Source organism: Apodemus sylvaticus, chromosome 3, assembly GCF_947179515.1.
Source record: "Apodemus sylvaticus chromosome 3, mApoSyl1.1, whole genome shotgun sequence".
NCBI classification, from domain to species: domain Eukaryota; kingdom Metazoa; phylum Chordata; class Mammalia; order Rodentia; family Muridae; genus Apodemus; species Apodemus sylvaticus.
The window spans coordinates 167,285,802-167,306,424 of NC_067474.1; the positions used below are offsets into that span (position 1 = coordinate 167,285,802).

Sequence of the window (20,623 nt, forward strand, 5' to 3'; positions counted from 1 at the left end):
GCCTCTACCTCAGCTGCTTCAAGGAATGAAAAGGTGGTCACGTGGGTGTGTAAGTTCTGAGTGAAACCATTTTCCTAGTCTCCCAACTCCGTGGGGAGCAGGGGGCGGGCATGGACGTGGTGCCATGGAGCAGGGGTTAGGCAAATCCCACCTCCAGCTGCCAGAGCCGCGAGCGCTGATTGAGCCTGGCTGGCGAATGTCCGTATCTGACACGCCTACTACGGCCTGTGCTTCCACCAGCAGTGGCAAAGACTGCTGCCCCGGCAAGGGCGACTCAGGCCCCAGAGCTCCTGCTATACTGGTAGGCCAGGTGGGCATGAGAGAGCAATCTTCAGAGCAGACCCCACCCCTGCCGGTAATTCTGCAGATGGCTCTTTCTCAGAATTGACCTGAGATGCAGAAGCATGTACCAGCCACGCAGACGTGGCTGAGGCAGGGACTCGCTCAGGCACACAGGGATGCGAAGGAGTTGGGAGATTTAAACAGGCATCTGCAGTACGGTGACCCACCCTGGGTGCCTACAACTCTTCCCATTTAAGGAAGGTGTGCACTGAGACGGGCCCTCCCCAGGGACAGGCCCCACGCGAACCAGAAGCCTGTCAAGGCCAGCTTGCTTAGTGGCCGCCGCCAGGGTCAGCTTCATCGAACTTGCTGAATTCTGGCCAGTGAAGCCATCACCACGGCCCTGGCTACTTGGTCCAACTTGAGAGGTTTCATCCCCTGCCTGGCCTCACCTACACAATGGTAAATAAAGACACCACCAGTTGGTGTGTGAGAGTGAGGGACAAGAGAAAGCCACCCCCATTCCTCCTCAGCTTTGCTGGGTGACCAGAGCTGAGAAGAGCTGTGTCCTGTCAAGGCCTGGATTCCATGAGGGGATGACCAGGAAGGAGTGAAGGAGTGCTTCAGTGCTGGCCAGGCCTGGACTGCAGGACACCAAGGAACACACCCCTGAGCCAGGGAATCCTAAGTCACGTGTTTACTGGTCAGTGGGGCCATCTGGGCAGGGGTCTAGGTGTCACAGTCCTCCTCGGGGACAGCAGCCGTGATGATGAGAGAGGGCTCCAGGACCCCGGGGCTAGCAAAGCTCTCCTCTGAGCACAGTCTCTGGCTAGGGAGCTGGGAGGCAAGGCCACCCTGGGTCAGCGACTCCACGATGACCTCTGCAGAGCCCACCTCCAGGTCTGCAGGCGGCTGGAGAGCCACAACCACCATCTTCTCGTCCTCGATGACGAGGTTCCGGAGCTTGCGCTGCCGCGGGTTGTAGTTATCCACTCTATCGTGGATCTCCATGTGCCTCCGCAGGTGAGCCTGGGGACAAGCAGGCGCTCAGAGCTGGGGACAGGAGGGAGGAGGGGAGCAGGAGACCCAGCCTGGCCTACCTGCCGAGTGAACTTGTAGCCACACTCAGTGCACTCGAACTTTCTCACGCCTTTGTGTCGTCTAACGTGCACTCGTAACTGTTCCACAGCTGCAGAAGAAATGGGGCGAGGGGCATCAGGAGCAGTCTACCCTGCTCCAGGCCCTACAGCACCCAGCACTGCACTGAGGTCACCACTTCCCAGGTGTCACTTATAGAAGCTCCACCCTTTCCATCTCAGCACATGGAGGATGGAGCACCTAGAAGCCACTGTCACCCTTGACCTCTGTGGAGCCCCTCCAACCCAGGTGGACAGGAAACAGAAGCCAGGCCCTCTATTCCCCGCCAGCTTGCCAACCAATTACCTTTGAAGGTCTTGCCACAGATCTGGCAGAAGTGGGGTCTGCCCTCTTGGTGGCGGCTGGCCACGTGCCTCAGGAGGGGGCCCTTCTCCGTGAAGCGCTGCTCACAGAACTCACAACTGAAAGGCCTCTCACCCGTGTGGGTGCGGTTGTGCTTGTCCAGACTGGCTGTGGGGAACAAGATGGGGCTCAGCTGCCGTCTCAGGCCCGGGGCAAGGAGGGGATGGGCCTGCCTCACCTTGAGTGCGGAAGGTCTTCCCACAGAGGTGGCACTGGAAAGGCTTCTCGCCTGTGTGTGTGCGCAGATGCATATTGAGATTGGCCTTCTGGGTGAATGCATGGCTGCAGAATTCACAGACATACGGCCTTTCATTCCTGTTCAGACGGGAAGACAGAGCAGAGGCCATCACGGCGGGGAAGCCATCCCTTTCCGTCAACTCTGCGGGAGCTGGACATGCTGAGCAGTGGGGCTTGTGTGGCAGCAAGCATGGGACACCACAATTCCCAGAAGCAAAAGACAAATTGATGTTGCAGGGAGTCAGGAGGCTAAAGGGTAAGAATTAGCCCAGGAAGCAGAGACTCCCTCAGCCTGAGCCTGCCCACTAGCCTGACTAACCTGCCTGTCTCTCACCTCACCCTGGAAGGGCTCAGGGAGGAGAAGGCCGCTGTCTGCTGTTGGAAGGAGGAAGCACTCACTCACTCCTACCTATGCTTAGCCTTGATGTGCATCTGTAGCCCGTTGCGACTCGAGGCCCGGTGCCCACACTCCTCACACACAAAGAGCTTCTCTCCACGGTGCTTAAAAGCCTCATGCAGCTGCAGCTCCGTTCTCGACAGGAAGCACTTGGCACAAGTGGGACACTGCAGGTGGGTGACAGGCAGAGGGAGCGCATCCAGGTGAGGACAGGGTGGAGCTGTCCCGGAGTCACCAGAGCCCCAGCCGCCTGCACCGCCTGGCACTTACCGCATGGGGTTTAGGGGCCCCGTGCAGCTTGATCATGTGGCTCTGCAAGTCCTTCTTCTGCATGAACTGCTGGGCACAGGAGGAACACTGAAAGAAAAGACAGGCCCAGTTAGGTCCGGTGCAACCGGCACCATCCTCCCGCCCGGCTCTCAGCACATGGGGAAGGAAGGGCACGGTGCATACACAGCAACAGTCCCAGGAGGGGGTGAAATTCAGCCATCCGTACTATCTCTAAAAAAATGTTGAGCAGTAAGGCCCTATCTACAGAAGTGGTGTCACCGGATGGGCGAGGAAGGTAGGCTTCAAGGAAGAGGTCCCAGGTACCGCCTCAGGCAAAGAGCTGTGCACCCCCCCCCTCCCACCCATGGCCCTGGGACAGGCAGGCCTGACCTTGTAGGGCATCTCCCCTGTGTGAGACACCATGTGCACCCGCAGCTCCATCCTCCGGCGGAAGGTCTCCTGGCATACGGAGCATGTGAAGACCTGGCAGTGTGAGGGGCAAGCAGGGCCAGCATCAGGGAGGGCCTCTGCCTGCGACGGCAGCCTCTGCTGGGGCTTCCACACGCTGCTGGGAAGTGTCTGCCTGGGGCAGGGGATGCTGGGGTAGGAGAGGGTAACATGTAACCTGCCTGCCTTGACCGTCAGAGCACTGCATACTACCACACGCCAGACCCTTCTCTGCTCCAGACAGGCTAGAGACAGTCAGCTGCTACTGACCAGTCTCTGGGAAGAGAAGGATGGGGTTTAGCCAAACACTACCCACTTGGGCAGGGGGCTGACACGGTGGCCCTTCCCAGCAGCCTTCTCCCACAAACACTTTACTTGCTCTAAAGCATAAGATGGAGCTAGACCAGGAGCCCAGGCCGGCAAACCCAAAATATCCCTTGTGCCCTCTGAACTTGTGTCAGACATGTACTAGGAAGTGGACGTGACGACATCCAAGGCCCCACAGTTCTTAGTTTATAATCCCGCATGGTTTCCTGAGGATCCGTCCCAGATGGCATGAAGACACGGGCCCCTGGGCTGCTGCCCACACATGCTTGGACCAATTCCCAAGTACCTGCTCTGAGCGGTTCATGCAATTCCTGGCTTCATGTTCCAAGAGATTCTCCTTGCGAAAATAACACTTGCCACATTTGGGACACTCGAAGGGTTTTTCCCCAGTGTGCTTCCTGCCAGGAAGAGGCACAGAGGTGGGGGGCTAAGAGGGTTTCCCAGCTCTGACCCTCAAGACCCCTCCAGCTCCTGCCTCAGATGTGCTGTGCTGCTCAGGAGGAAGAGGCATCCTGAGGCTAGCTGGAGTTAACCATGTAGTCTTAGTGACACTCTGGTTGGTCATGTAAGGGAAGGCTACAGATTTCCTCAGGTTAGAGATCCTCAGGAAGAAAAGAAGAGACAGCCACAGGTCCGAAAGGCCGCCTGCTGGAAAGACAGCAGGAGGGGAGGGAGCCCTAAATGGCTGCCTGAGAACTTCACTGGTTGACACCCTCCTCTCTGTGGCCCCACCTTCAACATCAAGGCAGAGGGCAGGTGGCATGGCTCAATGGACAGAAGCACTTGCTGCCAAGACAGATGACCCAGGTTCCGTCCCTAAGTCACATAAGGTAGAAGAAAACAACTCCCTCTCAAGCTGAGCATGGGTGTCACACACGATCCCCAGACCCCCAGTACCAGAGTCAGTAAACATGGAACTCCACGACCAGATTCTGCCTCTCGCTTCCCTGGTGCCAGCAAGCGTGGCTGTAGCAGTTCATGGAGTCCTTGAGTCACCACTGGCTCCTGGCTCCCTACCTACCTCTCCAGGAGGCTCCGTTAAGTGAGAAAAGGTGGCCTGTCAATGCTTATTTCATACTGAGGGAGCCCAGGGGGCTGAGGCCATGGGTAACCGGTGAGCCCGCCTGCTCCTCACTGACCTCACCACAGGCCCAACTCCAGGTCAGGGCCTAACCACTCACAACAGCCAGGCCTGCTCCTAGCCCAGGGCGTTCCACTAGCCCTGTTCCCAGCAGAAGGCTCTCCCAGCGAATGGCTACCATCCCTCCTCCAAGTCTCTCTTCCAGCCTAGATGGGTGGCTGAGTCCATGATGCAATCTCAGCTACTTGGTCTGCACCTTTTTTTCCTCCCAGCATTCTGGGGATCGAACCCAGGCCTCAGATGTTAGGCTGCAGACTAAGACTGAGCTACAGCCCATTCCCAGATGCTCCAAGCTGAGGCAGAGGATCGTAAGCTCAAAGCCAGCCTGGGAAACTGAGCAAGGCCTGTCTCAATAAACACAGGCTGGGGATGTAGCTCAGAGACCCTGGGCTTTGGTCCCTAGCACTGAAGGTCACACGGCAGGAGGAGGTCCCCACCTTCTTAATAAATAAATAAACATCACCCCCAGGCCACAGTTATTGGAAACTAACCCTATCTATACAACAGACTCCAATTCCCAGTTCCTGGGTCCTACTCTCCTCCTCCTCCCAAACAGGGTACCGCACACGGTAGCCCCAGCTGGCCTGGAACTCACAAAAAGTGCAGGCCCAGGCTGTCTGCTTCATTCTAAAGCGCTGCTCCCTTTCCTGAATGACACAGGCTTTCTGTATCTGCACTGCATCCGAGCACCATAAAGACCTTCACCTGCAAGGGCTACATCATCTGGTCGCAAATGCAGCAGCTTGCTGAATAAACACACCCTGACCTGGGCGCCAGGGGCAGCACTGAGTCTCCTGTATGCCCAGAAGCCAACTTCCTATCCTCCTTTTCCTCCAAGTATCCTCAGCCCTGTAGTCCCCACCACAGCGAGGATCTCATTTTCTAGTTTTCTTTTGAGACACAGTCTCTCTATGTGGTCCTGGCTGATCTGAAACTTACTACACAGACTCAAACTTGCAGCAATCCTCCTGCCTCCGTTTTCCAAGTGCTGGGATTACAAGTGCAGCCACACCTAGATACAAAAATCTCTTGAAGCCATTCCTTCCCAGTTCTCGGGGACATCAGCAAACCACAGAGAAGGAAGGAAAGAAGGGAGCAAGGGCAGTCATGGACAGTCTCAGCTATCCCAAGGCCAAGCCCCAGGCATAGCCAACAGGTCTCACTCCTACACCAGCTGAGCACCAGGGGCTCGACAGACTGACACACTGACGACAGTGGCTCAGCACAGCCTGGCTCTGTCCAAAGGCAACTGCAGCAGAGCAGTACGGCTGCAGAGCAGCTGAGGCGGGGCTGGCTGCAGCACTCACTTTTATTACTGTTCTGGGTGTCTTGGGAGGGCATTGGATTTTTTGAGTTGAGACTTCGCTGTATCCCTGGCTGTCCTGGAACTCAGGCTGTAGACCAGGCTGTCCTCAAAACCCAGAGACCAGAGGCTAGAGAGATGGCTCAGCGGTTAAGGGCACTAACTGCTCTTCTGGAGGTCCTGAGTTCAAATCCCAACAACCACATAGTGACTCACAACCATCCATAATGAGATCTGACGCCCTCTTCTGGGGCGTCTGAAGACAGCTACAGTGTACTTACTTACATATAATAAGCAAATAAATCTTAAAAAAACAAAAACAAAAAAATAAGAGATCTGCCTACCCCTGCCTCCTAAGTGCTGGGATAAAAGGTGTACACCAGTATGCCTGACATGTGGTACTGGATCTTAAGTAATATGAACTCAAAACAAGTCAGGTATGGTGGCACATGGCTTTTATCCCGGTACTTAGGGGGACCAATGAAGGTGGATCTTTGAGTTGGAGGCCAGCCTGGTCTACACAATGAGACTTATAGGACACCCAGGGCTACACAGAGAAACCCTGTCTCAAAAAACAAACAAAGACCCACAAAACCAACAAGAGGAAAAACCTCCAAGTCACACAGAACACCTGTTAGATCTACAAATGGTGCCTTGTATATCACTCACTCACAAAGCTAACATCTCCAGAAACACAGGCAGCCTCTTGTCACAGCCTACACTGCCTGTCAGACCTCAGCTCCAGCTCAGGAGGGCCAGAGGCTTGTCTCATGTCTCACGTGGGCAGAGGCCTGCCCACAGTCAAACTCCACAGTGGGAAGAATCTACTGACCAGGTGTCCACAAACCCACAAAAAGACAGGAAGAGGCATGCCAATCAGACACTATCTGGGTCTGACCGAGAACCCCCAGCCCGGCAGAGCCCAGAGGAGGGGAGTATGGAACCCGCGCCTCAACACAGAAGGCCAGATAGGGAAAAGAAAATAGAAAGGAAAACAAAACAAAACAGAGCATTTACCTGTTGTGGACTTTTAGGTAATATTTGCTGAGGAACTTTTTATGACATGTGGGACATTCGACAGGCACAGATGCACCTTTTCTGCCCTCAGTGGGCTCGGAGGGCTCGGCCTGGAGGGAGCCCGCCCCCAGGGCTGGATCGGCCGCACAGGGCTTTCGGGTCACTTTTGACTTCCTTCTGGTCAGCATAGTCTCAGGCTCAGAGCCGTAATCACCATCCCTGTCGTCCTCAACTTGAACCACCACTTCCCACTAGAGGAGAGGAGGCACAGGATGGGGTCGGGTCACCCAGGTATCAGCAGGGACCCACCTTCAGTTCCAACATAAGCCCCACACCAGAAGAGCCCTTCACCAGAGACGGTTCCCCGCAGGGCCCAGAGAAGACCACAATCTTGGACTCAGAGTTCAGCAGCTACCTGAGCAGGGAGCTGGCCAGGTTCATTAACCTAAGGAAATACCTGTAACCCTGCCCCTCACTCCACCCCAAGGACAGTGTAGCTCGCAGAAGGTCAGCGGGGACCACTGGCTTCCCACGATTGCTCCAGAAGAGTTGGTCCTTACCCTACGCTGCCCCCCACCCCAGTTCAGCACCCCAGAAACAGTACCTCATGGCTGTTGCCCTGCAGCGGGGCACCTCCAGCCTCGAAGGGCCTCGCGGGCTCTTTGCAGTCCTCGGACTCTTTGTCCTCTGAAGGAGGAGGCTTCAAAGCCTGCTTGAGTTTCCCACAGAGAAAGGCCCCGGTGCTCTGAGCAGGCGTCGTCTCGAGCTGGGCCTGCTCATTATCTCTGGGCTCCTGATCCACAGAGGCCAAGCTCAGAGTCCTGAAAACTTCCTCCTCAACCAAGTCTGTCGGCTCCTTGAGGTGGCCCTTCACGTCCTGGGAGGCAGGCTGGCCCAGTCCACTCTGTGCCTGACCCACTGACGTTTGGGGCTGGAAGCTCTGACAGAGTTCCACAGCCTCGGGCACCCGCAACTCTTTGGCTGCTAAGAGCACCTGATCCCTGTTCCCCGAGGTGAGGGCGAGGTGGCCAGTGTAGAAAAAGTCCAGCAGGAGGCCGAAGATCTCAGCAAAACCCGCAGGGAGGACGACGCTGCCCCCTGAGCCATCCCCGTAGATTCTCTGGAAGAAATGGCTGCAACATGCCAGGACGCTCCAGTGCGCCTTGAACACCAGGCCCCCCACGTCCAGCGTGGCGTCGCAGTACTGGCCCTTCTCGCGCTGCTTGTTGAGTTCCTGCAGAACCCTCACGCTGTGCTGTACGAAGGAACCGTCCATAATCTGGAAGGGAAGGTTAAACATGACACTCTGGTCAGCCCCGATCGGGAAAGCCCTTGTGGACAGAGTGTGAGATGGACACTTTAACATCCACCTATGTCGGGATGAAGGCGTGGGTGAAGAGTAGAAGGTGCCCACGGAGCACACAGCCAGTGTGGAGTGACAGCCTCTTGGGGACGGGGAGCGGCATGGGCTGGCCAGAGGGGAGATAGCGGAGAGGAAGTGCGTGCATGGCGCGAGACAGGACGGGGTCGGTCGGGATAGGGTGCTGGTGGGGGAAAATTGAGAGTTTGGGGACAGACAAGCGTGGACGTCAACTGATCTGTAGCGCACCCAACGCACAGCCAGTCGGGCAGGGCGGCGGCTGCGCACAGGTGACCCAAGCCCACGCCGCGTCTGCACATCGCGGGCGGCAAGCGGAAGGAAGGCGGCCACACTCTCTTCAGAGCCCCCAGGCGGCTCTCCGCCTCCCTCCCGCACCCACCTCACCCTGCCGGTCCTCCCGGCTCACACCGGCTTCACTGCTCCGGGCTAGACCACTTCCACCGCCCACAAGACTAACTACTGCCCGGCCCACAGCGCAGAGACGCAGCCGCCGTCGCCGTGCCGGATGTGACGTATGGGCGCGCAGGCAAAAACCGGACGCCTCGGTGGCGCAATGTCCTCAGGTCCCGCCTTAAAGGCGGAGCCCCAGAAAGAGGCCAATGGGCAGCTTGGGGCGGGGCCAAGGGTAAATCCAACTGCGCTGGGTCTGGAGTCTCCTAGTGACGCCTAGCTGGGCACTAGGCTCCCACTCCAGCTATTTGGTGTGCGGTCTCAAGCCTCTCCCCAGGCTGGAAGAGCAGCCAAGAAGACACACACACACACATACGCGCGCGCGCGCGCACACTTCACGTCTTTATTGCACTGGATTCTTCTGTGTGCTTATACATCGCAAGCCGTGGCTGAACTCTCCCAGACACTTCAAGCTCTCCGCCCCACTAGACCCGCCACCTTCAGCCGGAGAAGAGAGGCTTCCCAATCTGCCCATTCCCAAGAGTTCCCAGCGGATCAGGTAGTGCCGCAGCGCCTCGTGTAGTCCTGAATGGAGGCCTGAAAGTGTTCTGTATTGTTGAGTTGTGGACGGAAGAGAATCACATAGCACTTAGGGAGGAAATAACCGCTGAAGCCGCCACTCAGAGTGGTCAGCCCTGCCAGCACATTGACCGCAGGCAGGTAGATGCCCTGGTAAATGCTGGACACGGTGAAGAAGGCGATCCAGGATAGGAAGTTGAGGAGCAGGCTGAAGGTGACACATTTGGCCTCGTTATAGTTCTCTGGCAGTTCCTTACCCAGGTAGCTGCAGACAAAGGTGCTGATGGAAAGGACGATATTGTGTGCGAAAGCCACCAGGAAGCCCACAGAGTTGACCTGTGTGCACTCAAGAATCACCAGATGGGGGAAGCGCCGGTATTCCCTGGTGGGCCGTGGGGTCCACATTGCAAGCCACGTGAGACAGATGAGCAGATGGAGCATGGAGCTGGCAATGACGAAGAGACCAGCACCGTGGTTTTTGGCCCAAGTATGGTACAATGTGGGTACCTTGGTAGAAAACTTGAAGATGACGACCAGTTGGAAGGAGCGGATTGTCAGGCAGGAGAGGAAGATGGCAAACCCGAGAGAAAAGAGGGTCTGACGCAGTAAGCACGTGGGCACCGTGGGCTCCCCGAAGAAGCTGTAGAAGCTGCAACTCCCGGCCACCAGGGAACCCAGCATGAGGAAACACAGCCTGCCCCCAGCTGACCTCACAACAGGCGTGTGAAGATGCCAGGCGAACAGGCCAGCAGTCCCGACCAGCAGCAGCAGCAACAGCGTGTTAGTGGCTAACAGCACCAAAGAGATGGGTTCATGCCAATCCAAGAACTCGACTGTGCGTGGGAAACAAGCTGTGCTCCCCTCAGGCGCCCATTCTTCCATCCCACAAGGCTGGCAGGTGTGAAGCTCTGAAAGGGAAGACAAGGTTTCTGAGAGCCAGGTGAGCAGAAGGGGCGGGAATGGGAAAGGCAGTTCGAGGTCGTCTTTCAGGCCTGCAAGATTCTGGAAGTTTGCAAACACAGAGAGCTTAATGCTAGTTAGTAGCTCTGCAGACTAGTGAGGCTGACTTGGTAAGAGTGACCAGCTTTTTTTTTTTTTTAATATGTATTTATTTGCTTGCATATATCCTGCAGGCCAGAAGAAGGCACCAGATCTCAGTACAGATGGTTGAGCCACCTGTGGTTGCTGGGATTTGAACTCAGGACCTCTAAAAAAACAGACAGTGCTCTTAACCTCTGAGCCATCTCTCCAGCCCCTAAGAGCACCCAGCTTTTTTTTTTTTTTTTGGTTTTTTTTGGGGGGGTGATTTGGTTTTTTCGAGACAGGGTTTCTCTGTGTAGCCCTGACTGTCCTGGAACTCACACTGTAGACCAGGCTGGCCTCGAACTCAGAAATCCGCCTGCCTCTGCATCCCAGAGTGCTGGGATTACAGGAGTGTGCCACCACCGCCCAACAAGAACACCCAACTTTAAAGATAAGACATTTTTGTCTTTAGCCGGGTAGTAGTGGCTCACACCTTTGGAAGGCAATTGGGAGGCAGACGCAGGTGGATTTCTGAGTTCGAGGCCAGCCTGGTCTACAGAGTGAGTTCCAGGACGGACAGCCAGGGCTATGCAGAGAAACCCTGTCTCAAGAAATCGAAAAATAAAAATAAATAAAAATTTTTTTTTAAAAAGGACGTTTTTGTCTCTCTCTGCGTGATTTCCATTAGCCAGATCCACCTTCTGAGCTTGTACTTCAAGATACATGAGTCCCGACTTCCTGGTGATGGGCATTAGATGCTCCCACCACCACAGAGATACTAAAAGGAAAGAATGCGTGCCCCACCCACCCCGCCCCGCCTTAAGCTCCGAGCTGAATTCATACCCCCTGTGCCCTCTGCCCTCTGCTCTGAGTCGATGCATGGGGCACATAGCCTCTTCCTGCTATAGACTATGCTAGAGTGTGTGATTAATTCAGACCTTTCAAGTGCTGGACTCTGGCACAGGGAAGGGGCTTCATATAAACAGCACAGCACAGTGGAGCTGTGTCCATCTGAATAGACAAACCAGACCGTGGGAGCTGGTGGGGTGTGGAAGCAGTGCTCCAACAGAGGGCAGGCCTGAGACTCCTACGTGGTTATTTCTACCCAATCAGAGTTCAGCCTGGTGACACAGGTCCTTCAACCTGTACCCAGCCTGGTAGTGTGAATGTGCTTGCCCATGGGGAGTGACAGTAATAGGAGGTGTGGCCCTGTTGGAGGAAATGTGTTGCTGTGTAGGCAGGCTTTGATGTCTCCTAGTGAGGAAGACATCCTCCTCCCCGCTGCCTTGGGATAAAGATGCAGAAGTCTCAGTTCCTTGTCCAGCACCATGTCTGCCTGCGGGCTGCCATGCTTCCCGCCTTGGTGGACTGACTGACCCTCTGAAACTGTGAGCCAGCTCCAGTAAACCGTCTGCCTTTGTAGGAGTGGTCCTGGCTCTCTCCTCCCTGTCTTCTCTCCCTCTCTTCAGACTAGCTGTTTCTCGTTCCCTCTCACCTCTCTCCCTTCCCATGGCAACCTCCCTGACTGGCCCCAGTCCTTGGGGCCAGTGAACAGAGCAGCTTCCCAATAAGCCTGCATTTAAATGAAAAAAAGGAAAACAAGGAGTTGCCTTGGTTGTGGTGTCTCTCTTCACAGCAGTGGAAATCCTAACTAGAACACTGACTGACAAGCCAATGAGCTGAAGTCCAGGGCCCAGGGATGCTGGAGCACCCACCTTGGGTGCCGGAGCACCTACCACCTTGGTGCTGGAGCATTCAACCTTGGGTGCTACAGCACCCACTCTCTTGCGGTTCACTTACTCACCTTGGGTGCTGGAGCATCTACCTCCTTGGATGCAGGAGCATCTACCTCCTTGGATGCAGGAGCACCTACCTCCTTGGGTGCTGGAGCACTCACCTTGGGTGCTGGAGCACCTACCTTGAGTGTAGGAGCACCTACCACTTTGGATGCTGGAGCACCTACCACCTTGAGTGCAGGAGCACCTACCACCTTGAGTGCAGGAGCACCTACCTCCTTGGGTGCTGGAGCACTCACCTTGGGTGCTGGAGCACCTACCTTGACTGCAGGAGCACCTACCACTTTGGATGCTGGAGCACCTACCACCTTGGGTGCTGGAGCACCTACCACCTTGGGTGCTGGAGCACCTACCTCCTTGGGTGCCGGAGCACTCACCTTGGGTGCTGGAGCACCTACCACCTTGAGTGCAGGAGCACCTACCTCCTTGGGTGCTGGAGCACTCACCTTGGGTGCTGGAGCACCTACCACCTTGAGTGCAGGAGCACCTACCTCCTTGAGTGCTGGAGCACTCACCTTGGGTGCTGGAGCACCTACCACCTTGAGTGCAGGAGCATCTACCTCTTTGGGTGCTAGAGCACTCACCTTGGGTGCTGGAGCACCTACCACCTTGAGTGCAGGAGCATCTACCTCCTTGGGTGCTAGAGCACTCACCTTGGGTGCTGGAGCACCTACCACCTTGAGTGCAGGAGCATCTACCTCCTTGGGTGCTAGAGCACTCACCTTGGGTGCTGGAGCACCTACCATCTTGGGTGCTGGAGCACCTACCACCTTGGGTGCCGGAGCACCCACCCTCTTGCTGTTCACTTACCACTCGTGTTGAGAAAGGTCCCAGCTTCACAGGGCATGCACTCGAAGCAGCAGTGGTGGGAACCCACAACCACCCTGTGGTGCCCTGCCAGGCAGTCCGTGCTACACACTGACGCAGGCACCTATAAGAAGCCACAGCGATTTGCAGGTCACACAGAGGAGCCCAAGTCCTAAGGACAGCTCACAGGAGGGACAGAGAAGAGGCATCTGTGCACTGCTCTCCAGGTTCACTCCCAGAGCACAGTCTGGGGTCAGATGTGGTGAGATACAGCCGGGCATCTGTTTGATGGCACATGAGGCTGGCATCCCTGGCAGGACTGCAGACCTGAGGTAGCCTGCCGTGTGGGCCCCCCTTCCCCCCCCAGTCCTGCTCTGGGCTGGCATCACTCCCCAGGTTCTGGTAACATAAAGCAGTCACCTGGCGAGCAGCCATGTCCCATTACCTGATTCCCGTGCCACTGGATTCTTGTCTTATTTATGTCGAGATGAACTGGAGACAGGGAGGCAGAGCCAATGACCACAAAGGTCCATTCAGGTCCATTCCAGTCCCAGGCGATGATGTCATAGAAGCCTAGAGGGTCCCCGTTGTCGTCGAATGCCACCGTCTTCTTATGTAGAAGAAAATTCACCTTGTAGATCTGCTGAAGAACCTAGGACAGACAGATGTCATGAATCCACCACAGACCACACAGACCCAGCCAGCCAGCAGGGTTCTCTGTTCTGGGTGGCTCCAACCCACCCATAAGGCCTTCGGCAAACTATTCCCACTGCTAGAGATTCCCTTGACCGCTGACCAGCTCCTGAGAGGAGACCTCTCACAAAGGACTCTTTTGTGAGCATTCCTAACCTTTGACCTCTCTGGGACAAGGTAGGTGGGGGAACACAAGGCTCAAGGAAGGGAGGAGCCGGCCACTCACTGTCTGGACGCAGACAGCCTGGCTGAGATCTCTTACCTGCCAGGGGTAGACTGGGCCTCTGGAACAGGCCTCAGAGGTGCATCCCAGGAGCTGGTGGAGGCCATGGGCCACAGCATACACAGCCTGGTACACGTTGTGGGCGGCGCTCATGGAGAAGGCTCCGAGCTTGGGCATGCTAAGCGGCGTGAAACCGTGGCATTCCCGGCACAGCTGGTTGGTGCTGCACCAGGACTCCTCTGGGCAAGTGCTGGGAGCAGCCGTCACCGCCCTGACGTAGGACTCTTCAAACTCCTTCAGGCCGGGGACCTGTTTCTGCTGGATGGCCACGCCCAGCACCGTCCCGATGCCTCGGATCCCAGGCACACTGGTGATGTACGTGGAGATGGCCCAGTCCTCCGAGGCGATCCACACCTTGCCAGTCAGGTTGGCCAGCACCACAGACCTGAAGAACACTCCAGCCAGGTGCCGGTTGGAGAAGACCACGACCACGGTGGTCCTGGCTCCAGCCAAGCGCCGCATCATGTACTCCATTCTTGGGTCACCCGCCTGGGCGGAGAAAGGCACGACGTCCTTGAAGGCCACGCAGATGCCCCGGGGCGTGGCCAGCTCCTCCAGCGCCTGTATGCCCAGCTGCCCGTAATCGCCATAGCTGCCGATGAGCGAGATCCAGACCCACCCGAAACTCTGCAGCAGCTGCACCATGACTTCCACCTGGTGCCTATCACTGGGGATGGTCCGGAGGAAAGACGGGAACTTCCGCTTTGCGCTGAGGGTCATGCTGCTTGCCTCATAGCTGACCTGTGTGGAGGGGTTGCACCCACTGGGGTCAGCCACAGCAGCAACCGTAACTGAAATAGTCTGCCCCTCCCCCACAGCGCCCACTTAGTACAGGGAGGATGCAAAGAAGGTGGGCCTCTCTAGGGAGATCGGGGGTGTGGGGCTCTGCCTGACAGACAAGTGAAACGGCCACGTGTTTAAAACACGGAACAAGCCCTGCTCTCTAGGACATGACAGGGGGAACCTTAATTCTCACTTCCATCCTGCACACTACGGGGAGCTAAGGTGCCCTCTGAGAAACGACATGTTCAGATCAAGTTGGAGGAGTAGATCTCTAATTCAAGTGAAGAATGTTCTGGAGAGGCTTAGCAGAGCCAGGGGCTGATGAAATCACCGGTACATTACAGTAACAGGTAAAAGGTTTAACCAGGTATGGCCACTAATCCCAGCACTTAAGAGGGCGAAGGTGGAGGATCAGGAGTTCAAAGCTGCTCTGGGCTGCGATGTGGGTTACAGGGCCAGTCTGGCCTGCACGAGACCCTGTCTCAAAAAGCCAAAGGAGAGAAGATGAAAGACGGGCCCTGAAGGTAAACCAGACTTTGATGGCGATCTGAAAAACTGTCAGCAAAGTCCTAGGGGCAGGCAAAGATGAGATGACAGGAAGCCATGGATAGAGCCATGCAAGGAGCGGGGTGGGCGGGACGGCAGGCCTCGAAGAACCCATGCAGGGGAAAGGACTAAAGGACCAGCAAGCGCTCAATGGATTTGGAACTCTGCAAGGTATTCCTACGACAGCCGGCTGGATCAAGCAAGGACAGACTCCAAGGCTGAGGCGCAAATGGAAGAGTCAGGAAGCCACACTAGAGCGCTCTAGGAAGTTCAGTGGCAAGGGGCAGGGAGAGAGCCGGGCGTGTAAGCACAAAGGACCCGCACATCAGGGGACCGGGAAGTCAGAGGACCCGGAAGAGGGCTCGCTGGCCGCTTCGACGGCTGAGCACAGCAGGGACCGTGGAACAGCAAGGAAGAAAGGCATGCCTGCACGTGGTACAGTGTCTAACGTGGAGGAAAGGGCGTCTGGATGACAGGCAACGGAGCCTTTGGATGAAGAGAAGGCACAGAGTGAGCACCTGGGTAGCAACGCTTCCTTCCGAAGGGAAATCTGTGGGCCAGGTGTGGTCCTGTCCGTACGCCTTATTAATCCTAGCACTTGGGAGGCAGAGGCAGGGGATCTCTGTGAGTTCCAGGACAGCCAGAGCTACATAGTAAAGCCGTGTCTCAAGACAAAACAAACAAAATTTAAAAGGATGGGCTTTCCCCATGATGGCTGAGGCAGAAGGCTGGAGGCAGGCAGGAAGACGGGGCAGACGCAATGGCGGGCAGGATGACATCAAGGGGCAGCCTAGCCTCAGAGAGGATCCCAGCGCCCTCCACCCTTGCGATCCCCGAGGCTCCGCTTACCAGGGGCATCAGAAAAGGGCCCAGCAGGGCAGCAGTAGTGACAGCGTGGTCAGTGTTGTCAGGCCCGATGATGGCTACCAGCTTGGAGGAGTGGTTGCGAAGATCTCTCTGCATGTCTATGTGGCCCGTCCCTTGCAGGGCGAGCACCCTCATGGTGGCATACACATTGGAAGACTCTGAACACACGTCATATAGTTCATAGCCCAGGGTGACGTTGGGGAGCAGAGCCGTGGAGTTGTTAATCTCCTCCACAGCGAACCGCATGGCTTGGAAGAGATGGTAGCCATGGCCGTTGAAGCTGTCAGGCCTGTAGGGAGGAGCCCAGAAAGAACAAGCCTCACCCCACACGCCCACACCCCCAGACCCTCTACCTCCTGCATCCCACGCTTTGGAGGCAGAAAGGAAGCTCTGAGGTTTCTGTCCAAGCCAGCACCAACCTGAAATACCTGGCCCTAGGTTCTCAGAACTGAGACCACCCCACACTACAAAGTGCAGTGTCTTTGCTGAGCAGACGAAGTTTCCCACTCTCACAGAAACATGATGGCTTAATAAAGGAAAACAAAGACTTTCCTTTTTGGCTGCCGCCATTCGTTCTATAGCATGCAAGCCTCAGATCTATACGTCTTCAGATTGGATTATACAAGAACGCTAGATTACCTAAATGTCTGTTTGAGCCGTTGGCCTGAGTTCCTAATGATTGTGGATTGAGGATTGTGTCCAATGACACAGTCCTCAGTGATTCTTGGCATGGGGTTGGGACAGAATTTCCAATGATTCCTGAAATGACCCTAAGCATACTTTTGCCATTTATACTATATATTATATATTTGTACTATATATTATATATTTATACTATATATCATATATTTATACTATATATCATATACTTATTCTATATATCATATATTTATACTATATATTTGAAGTTGTGTTCACAGCAATCAACATAACTAAACTCTTAAAAAAATTCTGTGTCCAGAGGTGCCAAATATTCAGCTGAGATTTATGTAAAAATAAACAAATGCGTTCATCCATTCATCTTATGAGTATGCAATTGTCTTTTTTTCTTTCCTTTTTTTTTTTTTTTTTTTTTTTTTTTTGACGCGATGTCACTACATAGCCCTGGATGGATGGCCTGGGATTATTTAGATTAGGCTAGCCCAGAATTCACAGAGAGCCACCTGTCTCTACCTCCTGACTGCTGGCATTAAAGGTATGTATGACCACGCCCAAATATCTACCTATTTTGTATACCTAAAGTCATGTTAAAAATTCTCAAGGGACTGGGGCTAGAGAGATGGCTCAGCGGTTAAGAGGACTGACTGACTGCGCTTCCAAAGGCCCGGAGTTCAAATCCCAGCAACCACACAGTGGCTCACAACCATCTGTAATGATATCTGATGCCCTCCCTCTTCTGGGGTATCTGAAGACAGCTACAGTATATTACATATAATAAATAAATAAATCTTTAAAAACAAATTCTCGGGGGTGGGAGGGGGTTGGGGCTAGAGAGAAAGCTCAGTGGTTAAAGAGCATTGGCTGCTCTTCCAGAGGCCCAGCACCCACAAGGTGGCTCACAACCATCTATAATGTGATCTGATGCCCTCTTTTGGCATGCAGGTGAACATGCAGACAGAGCACTCATACATGAAATAAATAAAGCTTTTTTTTTTTTTGGTTTTTGGTTTTTCAAGACAGGGTTTCTCTGTGTAGCCCTGGCTGTCCTGGAACTTACTCTATAGTCCAGGCTGGCCTGGAACTCAGAAATCTGCCTGCCTCTGCCTCCCAAGTGCTGGGATTAAAGGCGTGTGCCACCACTGCCCGGCTAATAAATCTTTTTAAAAACAAAAAACATCTTAGAGCTTCTGGACAGAAGTTCAGTGGTTAAAGAGCCCTGGCTGCTCTGCCAGGTCCAGGCTTCAATTCCCAGCAACGACACAGAGGCTCACAGCCATCTGTAACTCTAGTGCCAGAGGCTCTGTCCTCTGGGTACAAGGCATGCACAGGACAGACGGAGATATTTGTAGGCAAAATACCCATACATACAGAAAAAAAAAAAAACTTTTCCAGATAAAAATTGCCACAAAATGCAAAAATTCCAGAAGCCCTGTTCTGAAGAAACAGGGTTAACATACGTTCTTCCCACCACGACGCCCTCAAGCACATAGAAACATGCACACAGGAGAAGGAGTCCTCTGCAGGACTAGTTCACATGATAGTAAATTTCAAAACTGGTAGGGTTGGCCAATCTTCTCACTCCGAGGACGGATGGGGACTCTGATCCTTCCCCAGTACCTTCTCTCGGAAGGCCTGAAAGAGGTTGCGTGAGGCCCATTGGCTGCCCAAGGGTGAGCTCTTTTACACAGCCTATCAGTGTAAATGTTTTTGTTCTGCTTTTTTGGTTTTGTTTTGTTTTGTTTTTCTTCTTCAAGGCAGGGTTTCTCTGTGTAGCCCTGGCTGTCCTGGATCTCACTCTGTAGACCAGGCTGGCCTTGAGCTCAGAAATCCACCTGCCTCTGCCCCCCAAGTGCTGGGATTAAAGGCCTGAACCACCCCTGCCCCACCCAATTTAAATGCTAACCCCCTCAAAAACACACTTTCACACGGTAAAGTCTAAACTGACAGTTGGAGCCAGCAACTTCAGGCACCATCTCTTGGTCAAACTGACATGTAAAATTAACTTTCCCACCCACCTCGCACAGCTAGACCTAGGCTGAGAGGTCTCAGTTTTGGTAACGGTTGTCACGAGGGACCCAATGCTGAGGATCTGACATGCCCTGCTCCCCAGCCTTTTTAATGACCGCCCTCCCCCACCCAGCTTTTGTCACCTGTGTCCCCAGAGCAGATTGAGAGGCTCAGTACCTCCTCACCATAAGTCCTTCAGTCACCTGAAGTCAGTTTTCTTGTGGAAACCGAGCTTTCTCTGCCCAGCCCCCCATCTGCTGCTCTCAGACCTAGTCCTCTCAGGCCAGAGGTTCCAGAACCACACATCCTAGCCAACAGTCAGGTAGCCATCACATGAAGCAAGCCAGCACTCTGGACCTCCCTCCGCAATGGGAGGCTTGCACAGAAGGCATCTCAGAAAGGAAACCTCCTCCTGGAAAGTCCACTTACCTGCTGGAGAAAAGCCAGACGCTTGAATGGAGTTACAACGCACGCCAACAGCAAAAATGAGAATATATTGCAGTATAAATAATAATACATAGGGGGCTGGAGAGGTGGCTCAGCATTTTAAGAGCACACACTGCTCTTCCGGAGGTCCTGAGTTCAAATCCCACAACCACATGGTGGCTCACAACCATCTGTAATGAGATCTGATGCCCTCTTCTGGTGTGTCAGTGACAGCGTGCTCATAAATAATTAAATGCCACCACAAAACAGGAAAGGATGGGCTGAGTTCAGTCACTGAGATCTCTGGGGAGTGGCTCGCTCTGAGGCAAGCAGAGCAGTCCTTCCTTGTGTTCCTCTAAAGGAGAGTCTCTGACAGGATTTCTGGCCTCAGCTGGTTTTGAACTCTCATGCCCTGAGTTTGGGCCCCTCCTGTCTCCCTCTCCCAGTATAGAGATGATATGTGTTGCATGCCTTAGCCACCAAATCCAGGTATACGGCGCTTGAGCCTAAACCCAGAGCCTCACATCGCCGCCCCACTAGGTGACAGCTCCGCCGGGCCCTACTTACCTGTCACAACTAGTCACCAGAGGTCTGTGTCTCACCTGCAGGCAGTCAGCATGGAGGGAGAAGAGGCCGGCAAGGAGGAAGTCCCCAGGGAGGCTGAAGCCGGGAGAGAACTCTCTCCGCTCGCAGTTTAAAGCCCAGCAGTAAGCTACGGCCAGCTGCAGGCTCAACAGCCCGTGAGCTGCCCAGAAAGCCATGCTGGCCAGACGTCCCTCTGCCCAGCATGACTGAGCACACCCCAGAGAAGGGCTGCTTAAATACAGGGAAGGACAGCTGCCCAGATGCCTGCCTCACAACTTCATGCCCCTGAAAGGGGTGGGACTGGAGCCCAGTTGTGGAAAGGCTGTTGGCCTTCCGGGCTGTGGTCTCTCTCAGGAACTGGGCAGGGCCAGGGCAGGGATGGAAACCAGGTGGATCCCTGAGACCCCACCCCCCCACCCCCCTCTGCTCGGTTGTGGTTTCTGCCCATGCTCTGGCCCAGCTGTCTAGGGAAGGGAACCCTGATGGATTTTTTTAGGAAGGCTGGGGCATTGAAGGTCAGGTTGTTTTGTTTCAGTCTTTGTTTTTGAAGTGTTCTCTTGCTCTGAGGCCTAGGCTGGCTTTGAACTCCAGGGCCCAAGCCATCCCCCTACATCCTTCACAGGAGTAACTGATGGTACTGCTAGTTTATGTCAGCTACAGTCACAGAACATAGTAAACCTCATTTAGTAAACCTGAAACCAGGCTTTGCGGTGGTGACCCCAGTATTCAGACATTCAAAGTGTGAGCTAATCAGGGTTTAACCTCGTTGTCCAGGATCGCTGCCATCAGCCAGAAGACAAATGTATGCAAACATGGAATATACAAATGGACCAGATTTGTTTAAAATGCCAATCCTGGAGGGTTTTTTTCTGCAGG

The 20,623-nt window shown here is 54.6% G+C and overlaps 2 protein-coding genes across 5 annotated transcripts; both read right to left on the reverse strand.

Annotated features, from left to right (window-relative positions):
* Positions 1-964: 964 nt before the first annotated feature.
* Positions 965-8,819, reverse strand: Zbtb48 (zinc finger and BTB domain containing 48). Of its 2 annotated transcripts, none has more exons than XM_052178266.1 (11): positions 8,687-8,819; positions 7,526-8,200; positions 6,922-7,172; positions 3,747-3,858; positions 3,077-3,169; positions 2,687-2,773; positions 2,429-2,583; positions 1,961-2,097; positions 1,726-1,890; positions 1,383-1,471; positions 965-1,311 (listed from the first exon to the last, which is right to left on the reverse strand). In XM_052178266.1, exons 2-11 carry the CDS (start codon positions 8,195-8,197, stop codon positions 1,012-1,014), a joined length of 2,061 nt encoding a protein of 686 aa, XP_052034226.1. In that variant the 5' UTR covers positions 8,198-8,200; positions 8,687-8,819; the 3' UTR covers positions 965-1,011. The 2 variants fall into 2 exon arrangements, with proteins under 2 accessions (XP_052034226.1, XP_052034225.1); XM_052178265.1 differs by having other exon boundaries at positions 8,682-8,819.
* Positions 8,820-9,052: 233 nt separating this feature from the next.
* Tas1r1 (taste 1 receptor member 1) lies at positions 9,053-20,076 on the reverse strand. 3 transcript variants are annotated; one of them, XM_052178268.1, is made up of 6 exons: positions 19,730-20,076; positions 16,052-16,358; positions 13,853-14,614; positions 13,343-13,549; positions 12,901-13,021; positions 9,053-10,179 (listed from the first exon to the last, which is right to left on the reverse strand). In XM_052178268.1, the coding sequence occupies exons 1-6, from the start codon at positions 19,921-19,923 to the stop codon at positions 9,248-9,250; spliced, it is 2,523 nt and encodes an 840-aa protein (XP_052034228.1). In that variant the 5' UTR covers positions 19,924-20,076; the 3' UTR covers positions 9,053-9,247. The 3 variants fall into 3 exon arrangements, with proteins under 3 accessions (XP_052034228.1, XP_052034229.1, XP_052034230.1); XM_052178269.1 differs by having other exon boundaries at positions 19,765-19,867; XM_052178270.1 differs by lacking the exon at positions 19,730-20,076 and adding an exon at positions 19,166-19,332.
* Between the last annotated feature and the right edge of the window lie 547 nt (positions 20,077-20,623).

Coding starts and splice junctions, on each gene's coding strand:
- Tas1r1 (XM_052178268.1), bottom strand. CDS start 19,923: ATGGCTTTCTGGGCAGCTCACGGGCTGTTGAGCCTGCAGCTGGCCGTA. Junction 16,359..19,729: donor CTGGTGACTAGTTGTGACAG/GTAAGTAGGGCC, acceptor TCCTCCCTACAG/GCCTGACAGCTTCAACGGCC. Junction 10,180..12,900: donor GACCTTTCTCAACACGAGTG/GTAAGTGAACAG, acceptor CTTCCCTTTCAG/AGCTTCACACCTGCCAGCCT.
- Zbtb48 (XM_052178266.1), bottom strand. CDS start 8,197: ATGGACGGTTCCTTCGTACAGCACAGCGTGAGGGTTCTGCAGGAACTC. Junction 7,173..7,525: donor TGCAGGGCAACAGCCATGAG/GTACTGTTTCTG, acceptor CCTCTCCTCTAG/TGGGAAGTGGTGGTTCAAGT. Junction 3,170..3,746: donor GCATGAACCGCTCAGAGCAG/GTACTTGGGAAT, acceptor TCACACTGCCAG/GTCTTCACATGCTCCGTATG.